The sequence below is a fragment of the Carettochelys insculpta genome, chromosome 7 (assembly GCF_033958435.1).
Source record: "Carettochelys insculpta isolate YL-2023 chromosome 7, ASM3395843v1, whole genome shotgun sequence".
Lineage (NCBI taxonomy): Eukaryota > Metazoa > Chordata > Testudines > Carettochelyidae > Carettochelys > Carettochelys insculpta.
In genome coordinates, this window is record NC_134143.1 from 71,975,274 (window position 1) to 71,988,331 (window position 13,058).

The 13,058-nt window shown below is 49.8% G+C and overlaps 1 protein-coding gene across 4 annotated transcripts in view; it reads right to left on the reverse strand.

Moving 5' to 3' along the window:
• Positions 1 to 13,058, reverse strand: part of AS3MT (arsenite methyltransferase) — a 33,423-nt gene that overhangs the window by 19,210 nt on the left and 1,155 nt on the right. For all 4 annotated transcript variants that reach the window (XR_012646247.1, XM_074999915.1, XM_074999914.1 and 1 more), the window contains exons 3-5: positions 7,542 to 7,669; positions 1,317 to 1,467; positions 267 to 403 (exon numbers count right to left, since the gene is read on the reverse strand). Coding sequence is in view for 3 of the 4 variants with exons in the window: in XM_074999915.1 (XP_074856016.1) it covers positions 267 to 403; positions 1,317 to 1,467; positions 7,542 to 7,669 (416 nt within the window). In the remaining variant the exon portion in view is untranslated. The remainder of the gene's footprint in view (positions 1 to 266; positions 404 to 1,316; positions 1,468 to 7,541; positions 7,670 to 13,058) is intronic.

Genomic DNA, 13,058 nt, shown 5'->3' on the forward strand with positions numbered 1-13,058 from the left:
CTGCTCTGCCCCTATATGGGCTCTGAGGCCCCTAACAGGATCCAGCCAGCTGTCCTTCCTGTGAGCACTGTTTATTTGAAGGACATCATGCCAGCCAGGTTACATCAGGTGAATGCTCATGGTGTGTACCTGCAGGGTACATCCCTGAACTGAAACCCAAAAAGTTAAATTCTTGGGCATGAACATGATTCACTGAGGCATGGGAAACAAGTACCCCATCTATTAATTGCATAGACCCCTGCAGGAGCACTCGGAACGGTACTCACATAACTATGTCAAAACTTTCATCCTTCAGGCCAGCATCTCCCAGCTGTTCAATGAACCCATGGGTGAAGTCCACATTAGGCACCTGGTAGCCAAATTTTTTCATATGATAGTCAATGTGCTTCTTTGCCACTTCCACCTGGCAGGAGGAAAGAAATAAGAAGGTTGCAAACTATACAAACTTTTTAAGGTGCTTGTAAAATCTCTTCCCCTTCATGACCCCCCAGAGCCCTAAATGTCTCCCTTTATTTCCCCAGCGCCAGCTGTTCTGAGTCCTGGATCGTGGCTACCAAATCTCCTGACCAAAGAGCAGATGGGATTCCTTACAGAGGCCAAGAAATGGCAAGACCAAGTTTTGTACTAGCCAGGGAGGGGCTGGGTGGGCAGTGTCCCAGTTTAATCAACAAAGCACAGGACAGGCAAAGACTTTTGAGCAACATAAAGCCCAGCAAAGGGCTGTGCATGTTGCCCTCACCACAGTACTCTCTGCCCCTCTGGAGAGGATAGGAGAGAGACCAGCAATGCTTCCTCTGTCTCATATCAGATGTTGTAGAGCATTGTCCCTGCATCTTCTTGTACAGGATATTGCATGCTACCTGGCAGCCTGGATTGTGGAAGGAGTGAAATGACAAGTGGGAAAATACATATATCCCATTACTGTACATAGGCTCTGCTAGGGCTAGAAGAAGCGAAGAATGGGGAAATTATGTCTGTGTCTGACTATCAAAGGCAGGATCTCCACAACCCAGCAGCTTCAAACTGTCCTGCAGTGCCTCGCATTACAGGTATTTATACCTGATCCACATGTGCGTTGCATTAAGCCTTTGGTCACTTGCACGAAGAGTTGAGTGATTAAAAGCCTACAGCTAAGGTGATCTGCATGGAGCCAAATCCCCAGCACTGGACAGTCTCTGCATCCTAAAGGATTGACTTTGAACTCCAAGCACCATGCAGGTCAGCACTGGTGGGAAGGAGTTACTTGCAGTTCCAAAGCTGAGACACAAAAATAAAGACGCAGACTCTGACTAGCACTATTCAATTCAAACACGTACCTGGGCAAGTGTCATGTCTATTCCTGTGACATGCCCTTTCTCCCCGACCAGTTTACTCAGCATATAGCAGTCCCTGCCACTCCCACTGCCCAGATCCAATATCCAGCAGGTCTCCAAGCGCTCTGGGACCACCAGACCACAGCCATAGTACCTGCAAAAAGAAACTCTTCAGACTGCAGAACCGCAGTCTCACCATCCCCCAGTGTGCTAGCGAAGGACATATTCAGATGGGGGAGATGAAAATCTGTCATCAAGAGCAAACCACCAGGAAGAACCAACTCCACTCTGCAGACATGGATTAATTAAGCCTTGTTGCTTAGCTCCGTTTTATATTAGGCAAACTGAGGTACAGAGATATGTGACCTGCCCAAAGGTTCTCAGTGAACAAAGGAAATGATTGGTCAGGAAATTGTTTTTCCTGGTTGAACATCCTATAGCCACATCTTGGAGATTAAAGCAAAGGTTTTTACTTGCATACCTAAAGGATGTCCGGGAGGAGAAATAGGAACTGTAAGGAGAGAGACATTTTTATGTCTATTAGGTTATCTTTTCATCTCCAGACTTCAATGGATAAGATTTATGGGGAGTTTTTTCCTCCTCTGTAATAGTCTTTGTGTTAATGTTTCCTAACATTTATTGCTAACTGTACTTTTAAAGCGGGGTGGGCAAACTTTGTGGCCTAAGGGCCGCACCAGGTACGGAAGGCTGGGGGAAGCTGTTCCTCCCTAAACAGCCAGAATTAGTTCAGCATCCGCCCCTGCTCCCAGCCTCTTTGACCATTGTGACCACAGATCCCTAAGCCCCCAACACCCTGCCCCTTGGCCACCTTGTCTGTGGGTACCTCATCCCCTATCCTATCTCCCCCGCCTGCAACTTAACTCCCTGCTCCTGCCCCCAGGCCCCTCATATCCCTCTCCAATCCTCTCAATCACTCCCTGGTCCCCCTCTCCCACATACCATCAAGCACCCTGTGCCCTTTGATCAGTCCTCCTGTCCTCTCTCCAGTAGTAGCATCCTTCAGTCTACATAGACTATGGAACCCACCCTTTGTAGTTCCGTTTGGCATCCTCATTTGCAGCGTCGGCTGTGACTGTGAAGACCCACACGAGAGTGACAGTCCTTGGTGCATCTGTTGCATATGTAATGAGTGTCTGGCAGGTCTTTGCTATGCTTTCTGTGGGCTCGCTTCTCCTTTGCTAGCTGTCTGATCCTCAACTCACCCTTCTGAAGGCCCTTGCATAGTTCCTGCCTCCATCTGCTGCGATCGTCTGCCAGCTCCTCCCAGCTGTCTGGCTTGATGTCTACTTCCCTGAGGTCTCTCTTGCAAACATCTTTGTAGCGCAGCTGGGGGCGTCCAGGAGGTCTTTTGCCAGAGGCTAGCTCGCCATACAGGATGTCTTTTGGGATCTTTCCATCATTCATCCTGTGGACGTGGCCAAGCCAGCAGAGCCGACACTGCCTGAGGAGGGTGTGCATAGTTGGGATTCCAGCTTGCTCAAGGACGGTAGTGTTGGACACTCTGTCCTTCCACGATATTCCAAGGATGTGCCTGAGGCAGCGCAAGTGGAAGACGTTCAGCCTCTTTTCCTGGCGGGCGTACAGGGTCCAAGTCTCGCTGCCGTAAAGGAGGGTGCTGAGGATGCAGGCTCTGTAGACTTGCATTTTGGTGTGAGTGTACAGCTTGTTGTTATTCCACACTCTCTCCTGAGTCTGGACAGAGTTGTGGCTGCTTTACCAATCCTCCTATTTAGCTCAGTCTCCAAGGACGGGGTGTCAGTGATGGTGGACCTGAGGTAAACGAACTCGTGGACGACCTCTAACGTATAGTTGTCAATGCTGATTGATGGAGAAACAGCAACGTCCTGAGCAAGTACATTTGTCTTCTTTAGGCTGATGGAGAGCCCAAAGTCCTTGCATGCTCTGGAGAACCGATCCAGCAGCTTCTGAAGCTGGTCTTGTGTGACACGACAGCAGCGTCATCTGAGAACAGCATCTCTCTGATGAGGACTTCCTGCACCTTAGATTTAGCTTTCAGCCTTGCAAGATTAAACAGTTTCCCGTCAGATCTTGTGTGCAAAAAGATGCCCTCTGTTGAAGATCCAAAGGTGTGTTTAAGGAGGAGTGCGAAGAAGATGCCGAACAATGTTGGAGCAAGGACGCATCCTTGTTTGATGCCGCTCCTGATGCTGAAAGCATCCAATAATGTGCCATCATATTGGATGGTTCCTCTCATGTCTTCGTGGAAAGACTGGATCATCTTGAGTAACCGTGGCGGACATCCTATCTTGTGGAGCAGTTTGAACAGTCCATCCCTGCTGACCAAGTCGAAGGCCTTGGTTAGGTCGATGAAGGCAATATAGAGTGGCTGCCTCTGCTCCCTGCATTTCTCCTGCAGCTGCCTCAGAGAGAAGACCATGTCAACGGTAGATCTCTCTGCATGGAAGCCGCACTGTGATTCGGGATACACCCTCTCAGCAATCTTCTGGAGTCTGCCGAGGATGACGCAAGTGAACAGTTTACCAGTGATGCTTAGGAGGGAGATTCCACGGTAATTGTTGCAGTCGCTTCTGTCTCCTTTGTTCTTATACAAGGTTATGATATTAGCGTCGTGCATGTCCTGTGGAACCTCTCCCTCTTTCCAGCACAGGCACAGTAGCTCATGTAGGGGTTCCAGGAGGGTGGCCGTGGCACACTTGATTACCTCTGGTGGTATACCATCCTGGCCCGGGGCCTTTCCTACTGCAATGTTGTCGATGGCTTTCTTCAGTTCATCCACAGTTGGTTCCTGGTCCAGTTCGTCCACTACTGGTAGGAGTTCGATGGCATCGAGGGCTGAGTCGACCACAATGTTCTCGCATGAGTACAGCTCAGAGTAGTGCTTGACCCAGCGCTCCATCTGTTTGGCTTTGTCAGTGATGACTTCACCAGATTTGGATTTCAGAGGTGCCATCTTGTTCTGGGTGGGTCCTAATGCCTTCTTGATGCTCTTGTACATTCCCCTGAGGTTACCAAAGACAGCACTGGTCTGGATGCTACTGCATAGCTTGAGCCAGTAGTTGTTGGCACAGCACCTGGCCGTCTGCTGTACTGTTTTTCTGGCTGCTCTGAGCACTTGCAGGGTATTCTGGCTTGGTGAACGTCTGTACTCCAGGAGCGCAGCATGCTTTTTTTCGATGGCTGGAATCATCTCATCAGAGTTAGCTTCAAACCAGACATTTGTGTTTCTAGCTCTTCTTCCAAACACCAACAAGGCTGTGTTGTACATTGTATCCCTCAGATGCTGCCATCTGGATGTCACATCGGCACCCCCAGGGTTGCTGCCCAGATTCTCCTCGAGGGTCGCTCTGAACTTTTCAGCTCTCTCTCAGTTAGCCATCTTTCTGGCATCGATGCAGGGCCTTCCAGTTGGTTTAGAGCGGTGCAGGCTTCTTGGGAATCACCTTGAGTTTGGAGCAAACTAACGAGTGATCTGTATTGCACTCAGCACTATGATAGCTGCGTGTCAGAAGGACGTTTTTGAGGTTGTCACGTCTAGCGATGACCATGTCTAGTTGATGCCAGTGTTTTGAGTGTGGGTGTCTCCATGACAGTCTGTGCTGTGGCTTGGTTTGGAAAAATGTGTTTGTGATCACAGATTGTGGTACGTGCAAAATTCGAGAAGACGCTGACCATTTTCATTCATTTTTCCCCACACCAAAGTGGCCTAAGCAGGAAGGCCACGAGTCACGATTGGCTCCAACTCTCGCACTGAAGTCACCCAGAATGTACAGTTGTTCGCGAGCAGGTATTTGCGCTATGGCAGCACTAAGCACGTCATAAAACTTGTCTTTTACTTCCGGTGCGGCGCACAGGGTTGGGGCATAAGCGCTGATCAGGTGGACAGGACCGGCGCGAGTTTGAAATATGACCTGAAGGAGTCTTTCTGATCCACCCATGACTAATTCCACCATTTGTAGAAGGGTGTTTCTGATGGCGAAGCCAACACTGTGCTCCCTGGGTTCTTCTCGGGCTTTACCCTGCCAGAAAAAGGTGTAGTCCTTTTCCTTTAGAGATCCCAAATCTGCGAGACGTGTCTCTTGCAGAGCAACAATGTCATCTTGGAGCCTCTTCAGTTCCTCATTGATGACAGCGGTCTTTCGGGTGTCGCTGATGTCCTGAAGATCTTCAGTCAGACTTGTCAGCATGGTCCGCGCATTCCAGCAAGCAAGCTTAAAGCTTTGATGGTTTCCTTTTCTTGTTGATTTTCTTATCGGTTTGCCTGGTGCTCAGCTTTCAGGTCACTTGTCAGGTTTGGGAACCTTAAGCCTCACGCACCCAGTGAGGCAGGTGAACTGTGGCAGGACAGTACCCTATTGGCTGGGGGCTGCCCAGCTTGAGACGGGCAGTGACTGTCCAGTGAGATGCGACGATCTCTCCCACCATCGGAGACAACCCCTGACGCTCGTTCTCTAGGCCAATCGAGCAAGAGCTTATAACCGGTATCTGTTACCTCCCGTGTTGGTTCAAAGCGTTAGCGATGCTGGAGTACCTCTCCAGGCGCAAGCTTAGGCGATTACTGGGACCCTGGGCTGCCCAGACACTGGTGTTCCCCTCTCGGCTTTACTGATATAGTCCAAAGGAGAGGATAACCTCTACATCTGGTGCCAGCTCAGCTGCAGGAGTTGCCGAGTCAATGCCGGAAGTTGGCACAGAACCGCCTTAGGACTCCCTTCCGGATTTTCTGTCAGGGTTTACTCCCTTAGCCTTGCTCCTTTCCAGGATAACCCACAAGGCAGTGGGGCATGGAGAACGCAGGTACAGTCCCACTACCTCTTGCACCTCCCTGGCGCCACATGTCCCCAAAGCTCCCCGTGACGACCACTTCGCCTCCCCAGGGCCCTCCTCCCCACCCCACTGCCTCTCATCGGCTACAATCACCCCCCAGATCCTCCCACCCTGTCCCCTTTTCCCCCATCCATTCCCATGTCTCCCAACTGCACCACACTGCCCCCATCAGTTCTCATTTCCCCCAGGTCCCCCTTCCCCTGGCCTCTCCGCACCTGGCCACATGCTGCTGCAGCCCCAAGTCCTCCAGGAAGGCACCAATCTCGCAGCCCAGCTGCACCCTGGGTCCCAGCCAAAGCTACCAACTCTTCATCTGGCTACGGCTGTCCCTGGAGCCCCACAGATCTGGTGCGGCGCATGCATGCAGGGAGTGCAGGACTGGGCCTGGAAGCCATGGAATCTGGGCCAGCACACCGCAAGCAGCCTCCATGGGTACTGCCACCTTCACAGCCGTACCAGACACCCCCAAACCACTTGCCCACCACTGACATCCCTCGATCTCACCCCCCCCGCTCCTTGTGCTGCAGCGGGTCCCTCAGCTCCAGCCAGCACTTGGGGATGATGCTGCCTCTTACACCTGAAGTAGGAACTAGCTCCCTCTAAGCTCCCCCTCTAAACTCCCTCCTGTTAGCAACCACCCTGGTCGCATGCACCCGGTCGCATGCTCCCTGGTCGCTTGCCAGCAGGGCTTTAGAGCTCTGGCCCACCTGAGAGAGCTCCTCCTCTGACTACCGCTCAGCCAATCGGCACGCAGCCTGAGCACATGGCCAGCCTGAGCACATGGCCTTTCAAACAGACAGCTCAGCACTCCAAACACCAAATAAACAGACAAACCCAGGCCCAGAACCCCCAAACCCAGACACCCACACACTCCAGAGAGCCACTTACCCAAAGGTGCTGTAGTTTGCCCCCTCCTTCCCCAGGAGAGCCCCTCTCAAAACTCCCTCCTGTTAGCAGCCACCCTGTTCGCATGCACCCGGTCACATCCCTCTCTCCAACCTCACCCTTTAACCAACCCTCAGGTCCCCTCTCCAAAACCCTCCCACTCCTCCTCCCTTGACCCTGCCTCCCCAGACCCCTCTCCCACCCCTTTACCAAGGGGCAGAGGAGGAGTGCCTTTCCTCCGATACCAGCAGGTCCAGGATGGGGCTGGGATTCTGCCCACAGTGCCAGGTCCAGGGAGTGGGGTGAGGCATCTCTCCAGGCCACAGCCCTGAGCAAGTGTCTGTGTGGTGCTAATACTGTGCTGTGCAGCCGCACAACTTGGAGAGACCTTAGTTGGGAGTGGCTTAGAAGGATAACCTGGCTACTTTCTTACCCACTGTATTCTGGGTTTAGAGTGAGTCCACTAGGTCCAAGGCTGTCTCAGGGAGCAAAGCTCCATCAGCATTAAGTCTTTACCTCGACACGACCTCCTCGTGGACGCATTTCAGAGCCTCCTTTATGAATGTGGGCAAAGGCCTGGCCAACGTGACGCAGGCATTGGTTTGCAGATCCTCCGATTTCTGCAACTCTGTACTGTAATAATCCTGGGAGGGGAACACAAAACAGCTGTATGTCTCCAGAGCCTATTCCCACCCTGCCCCTGCTCCAACCCAGGAGTGGCCCTTGCTCCACTTTGCAGTGACAATACTCTGTCCCTAGCCTACAACACTGGGAACCTGCCCAGTCAGTAAATTAATCCTCGGGTCAATTTCTGCCTCAGAGCCTTATAAATTAGGAGGGACCTACTAACTACCTGGTCTTCCATCAATAGAACCAAAGATCTAAATAAATCACAGCAGTACAGATCTAGCACTTTTCCTCTCAATCTCTGAGTGCTTTGGATGAGTGCTACCCTGGTTTAGCAGTTAGTTATCCCCCAGATTTCCTCCCCCTCAGCTACCTCCAAGTACTCACTTCTCAGACATGTAGCTATGTATGAACCTAGGACAAAATGCCAACAATCTATTCACATTGATTACTGGGCCTGCCCGCTCAAAAAAAACCCAAACAAAATAAGGGCTCTTGTAGTAGGATAGAATAGCCACCCCACTACCCAGAAGGGGAGGAACCCTTCCAGCAGCCAATTTGTATGGAGCCTGGCCCCTCCCAGTCACCTGACTGGAAGTCTGGAGGCAGGGCCAGGGCTATAAAAGCCTGGGCTGCTAGAAGAACCACACAACAGCTCTGTGTTCTCTGCCTGAGAATTTGGCTGCGGGGGGCTAGCCCTCAGGGAAGTCAGAGGTTGGCTCTGGGCTCCCAGCCTAGGAGGCTTGGGTTGGGTTGCCTGGGGCCTTGCTAATCCTGATGTGCTGTGGATCCTAGCAAAACCAGGCTGCAGAAGACCTACTGGAGCACTGATTAGAGCATCCACCTCAACCTGCACTGCCCCTCACCTGCCCTGAGCCAGCCTGAGGCTGCAGAACTCCTAGGCCACCTGGAATGTGAGCCAGAGAAGTTGGAAGGACATAGGGTATGTGCCGGGGGGAACACCAGGAGTGGCCCAGGAGGTAGCAAGGACCATTAGAGGACCTAAGGTTGATGTGTTGTGGTCCAGCGGCCCTGCTGAGCAGACCATGCTGCTGTGATTGGGGCCCCTGGACCAGGATGCAATGGAGCAGGTGGGCCTGCATTTCTCCCCCCTCTCCCCGCTTGCCAGGTGGTAGTCTTCTCCCTCTCTGCCAGCACACCTGGAGTGTCTGTTGTGTGCTGTGCTGCCCTGCCCTGCCCTGCGCGAGGGCCTGGACCTTCTGAACTGTTTGTTTGTTGCCCTGCCCTGAGTTAGGGCCTGGCCTGCCTTGCCTTGCTCCAGGGCTTGGGCTCTTTGGGATGGGTGCTGCCCCACCCTGACCTAGGGCTGGGGACCACCTAAAGACTCCACCGGTTTTGTTACCCTGCCCTGAGCTAGGGCCAGGGGCCTTCTAAGACTGTGGGCCTGCTGTTGCCTGGACCTCGGGCTAGGCCCTGACAAGAGCTAATTTTCCCCAGCACCTGCCTGAAGTAAGGCAGGGGGCTTTGAACTGTTGCCTCTCACCCACCTGAGGCAAGGTGGGAACCCCCCCAAACAAGTGACTTGGGGGTTGTTTGGTACTTGTGGCAGTGGGGCAGGATGGCCGTCCACTGACCCAGAAGGGGAAGAGCCCTGAACTGGCCACAGGTTCTGTTAATGGCTATTCTGTGGGGTGAAAGAACAAAGCCTTACAGACAGATCTGTTATGCATTTGATTTCCATCTTGTGCACCAGCTTGTGTTTAGAAGCTACCAAAAAGCCCTTGGTACCAGTAATAGTGATGGCCATATAGGAAAGATCTCTGAGGAGATCACAGTGCACAAATATAACTATTGCTGCCATATACCTGAAGCTCTTACTTCAGGAAGGACCATGCCATCACATGGACCGGACAGCCACTTCACCCTGTGACAACTCCCTGCCTTAGGATGTATCAGGCAGGCAGACTCACAAGGCAGCAAGGAAACTGCCCCAGATCCTGAGAAGGGGGTAAGCAAGCCATGCTGACAGGAAGGAACCCAGACCCTCAGGGAAGAGGCATGATAAAACTGAGATGGGAGGGGCAAAGATCAGCTCTGTAGGACTAGAAGCAATCTCAGGATGGCAACATCCACAGGTCTACTATGCTCTGTATGAGGAAAAACTTCCTTTTGTTAGATTTAAACCTCATCATCATCAACCATCATGGGCTCAGCACTCTGTGTCCGATACCTCCCTATTTCCTTAAACCTACTACCCGTTAATGTCATTTGGCGACAACTAGTTCTTATGTTATGGGAACAAATATATAACTTTTCCCTTATTCATTTTTTCCCCACACACTATGATTTCAGACCTCTATGAAATCCCCTCTTAGTCACCTCTTTTCTAAAGTCCCAGTTTTTTTAATTTCTCTCCACACGGCACCCATTTCAAACCCCTAATTTTTTTGCCTTTCTGAACTTTTTCCAATGTCAATATATATTTTTTTAAGATGAGGCAACCATATCTGTCTGCAGTCAGTATTCAAGATGTGGGAACACATGGATTTATATAGAGGCAACAACATATTCACTGTCTTATTCTCTACCCCTTTTTAAAGGTTCCTAGCATTGTTTGCTTTTTTGACTGCTGCTGCACCCTGGTTGGATCTTGTCAGAGAACAATCCACAATGATTCAAAGATCTCTCAAAGTTATAGCTATAGTTGCCATCATTTTGTATGAATAGTTGGGGTCATTTTTTTTCCTATGTGCATTAGTTTACATTATCAACATTAAATTTCATTTGCCATTTGTTGCCCTGTTTAGGTTTGAGAGATCTCTTTGAATTTCTTCAGACTGCTTTGTCCTCATCTTGAACAGTTTACTACCATCAGCAAATTTTGCCACCTCACTGTTCACCCCTTTCTCCAGGTTATTTATGAATAGGTTGAATAGGATTTATGTATAGGTCAGACAAGAAGCAATGGACTATTCAATCCTCAGAGGTTGATAAGAACAATCATTCACTCTTCTCCTCACAACATTTTACGTACGCTCATCCCTTGCTCTACGAGCACAACTAGTTCCCATCTTTCTGCTCGTAGGTGAAAAACCTCGTAAGAGGGATGCTAAATTCCCATTAAAAGACACGTAAAAAGTCTCTGATTGGCGAAGGACTGGCAGCAGGTGGCACTGCTTTTGAAAGGTGAGAACACCGTGGGTTTGCGGAGGGGGAGGGAGTTTAAAGGTTGGGGGCCATTTAGGGCCATGAGTGTGAGGGAGGGTTAAAACCTGGTGGCAGGTAGGGTCTGTGGGGCAGGTGGGGGGTAAGGCTGCTGCAGGTCGGGTGTGCAGCTGGCAGCAGGGGGGATCAAGCTGTGGTGGGTTATATCTGCAGGGCCAGAGCAGGGGTTAAGGCTGCCGCAGGGCCGGTCTGCAGGCCAGCAGGGGTGTCAGACTGCCGGGGGCTGGGGCTGTGGGGCTGGCACGGTGTTTAAGACTGCCGGGGTTGGTCTGCAGGGCTGGCTGGGGTGGGAGGGGTCAGGCTGTAGCAAGCTGGGGCTGTGGGGCGTGGGGTAAAGCTCATAACAACAGGGGAGTTCACTAGACAAGTGAACTAAGGGAGGTCTGTGTCCCTGGTTTAAGCAGGTACTTGTAAGTAAAGTATTCATTTAACAAGCGATGAGTGTCCTCGAACTATTTTCACATCCCCTCTTCTTCAGACTAAACAACCCCATTTTTCCCCAATCTTTAAGAACATGAGAATCACCAGACCGAGTCAGAATAATGGTTCATTTAGCTGACAGTGGCCAATGCCACGTGCCCCAGAGGGAATGAACAGAGCAGGTAATCAAGTGATGCATTCTGTGTCATGCACTTCCAGCTTCTAACAAAACAGAGGCACGGGACACCATTCCTATCCATCCTGGCCATACACATTGATGTGCCTGTCCTCCATGAATTTACCTAGTTCTTTTCTGAGTGGTGTTATCCTGGGGTGTCTACACTTGCACTCCTCTTTCAAAAGAGGTATGCAAATAAGGAAATAAATGCAAATGAGGTACAAAATTGCATTAGACACCTTATCTGCATATTCTTATTTCAAAAGAGCTTCTTTCGAAAGAAGAAAACCAGTGTAGAGGCTGCTCTTTTGAAAGTAAAACCCATCTTCGAAAGAATCCTTTTTTTATGGGAAGAAGGATTCTTTCGAAGATGGGGTTTACTTTTGAAAGAGCAGCATCTACACTGGTTTTTGTCTTTCGAAAGCAGCTCTTCTGGAATAAGATATGCAAATGAGGTCAGATAGGCAAATTTGTACCTCATTTGCATTTTCAATTTCCTCATTTGGATACCCTCTCAGAAGATGAATGCAAGTTTAGATACACCCTTGGACTTCAAAACATCTTCGGACAGAGTTCCACAGACTGCATGTTGTGTAAGGAAATACTTCCTTTTGTTTCTCAAACCTGCTGCCTAGTCATTTCATTTGGTCACCCCTAGTTCTTGTATTTATGAAAGAGTAAACACTACCTTATTTACTTTCCCCAAACCAGTACTGATTTCATTTTAATTGTCCATCCCTTTCCTAATGATTCACAACACATTAGATTTTTTTTACAGCCATTGCAGATTGTGGTTAGTTCTCTGAAAACATCCACTCAAAGATCTAACTCCAGCGAGAACAGCCAGTTTAGATCGCGTCATTTTATGTGCATAGTTGAAAGTATGTTTGCCAGTGCACATTACTTTACTCATAGATCTAGAAGAGGTGATATTTCATCATTTTTGTTACTCTCCTCCGACTTTTTCCAGTATATTCATATATTTTCTCAAATGCAGCAAACAGAATTGGGCACACTGCACCAGGCCTTAACACAGATTGAAAGAATTACTCCACAGGCTTTACTTACACTCCTAATACAGCCCAAAAAGATGTTTGGTATTTTTTTCCTGCTCAACAGCATTACATTATTGATTCACACTTAGACTGTGGTATACTATGACCCCACATAGCTTTCCACAACAGTCATTTCCCATGAGTGTAATCCATTGCTCCTTCCTTCGTGGAGCACTGTGTATTTGTCCCTACCCTATTGGCTTCAGATAACTTCTACAGTTTCAGATCATTTCAAAATTGTAATCCTATCATCCAAAGTACTTCACACCTTGCAGCTCGGTATCCTCCACAAACTTCATAAGTGTACTCTCTATGCCATTATCTAGATCCTACTCAATATCATAGAATACCAGGACTGGAAGGGACCAGCGAGAGGCCATCAAGTCCAGCCCCCTGCCCCAATGGCAGGACCAAGTACTGTCCTTGGAATATCAGTGGTTCACAGTCAAGCTGGAATGAGATTATTACTCTGGGAACAGTTTTCCAACTAGTTATGCGCCCACCTTTATAGTAACTCCTTCTAGGTTGTATTTCCCTAGTTGGAGATTATGTAACTATCAAAAGCCT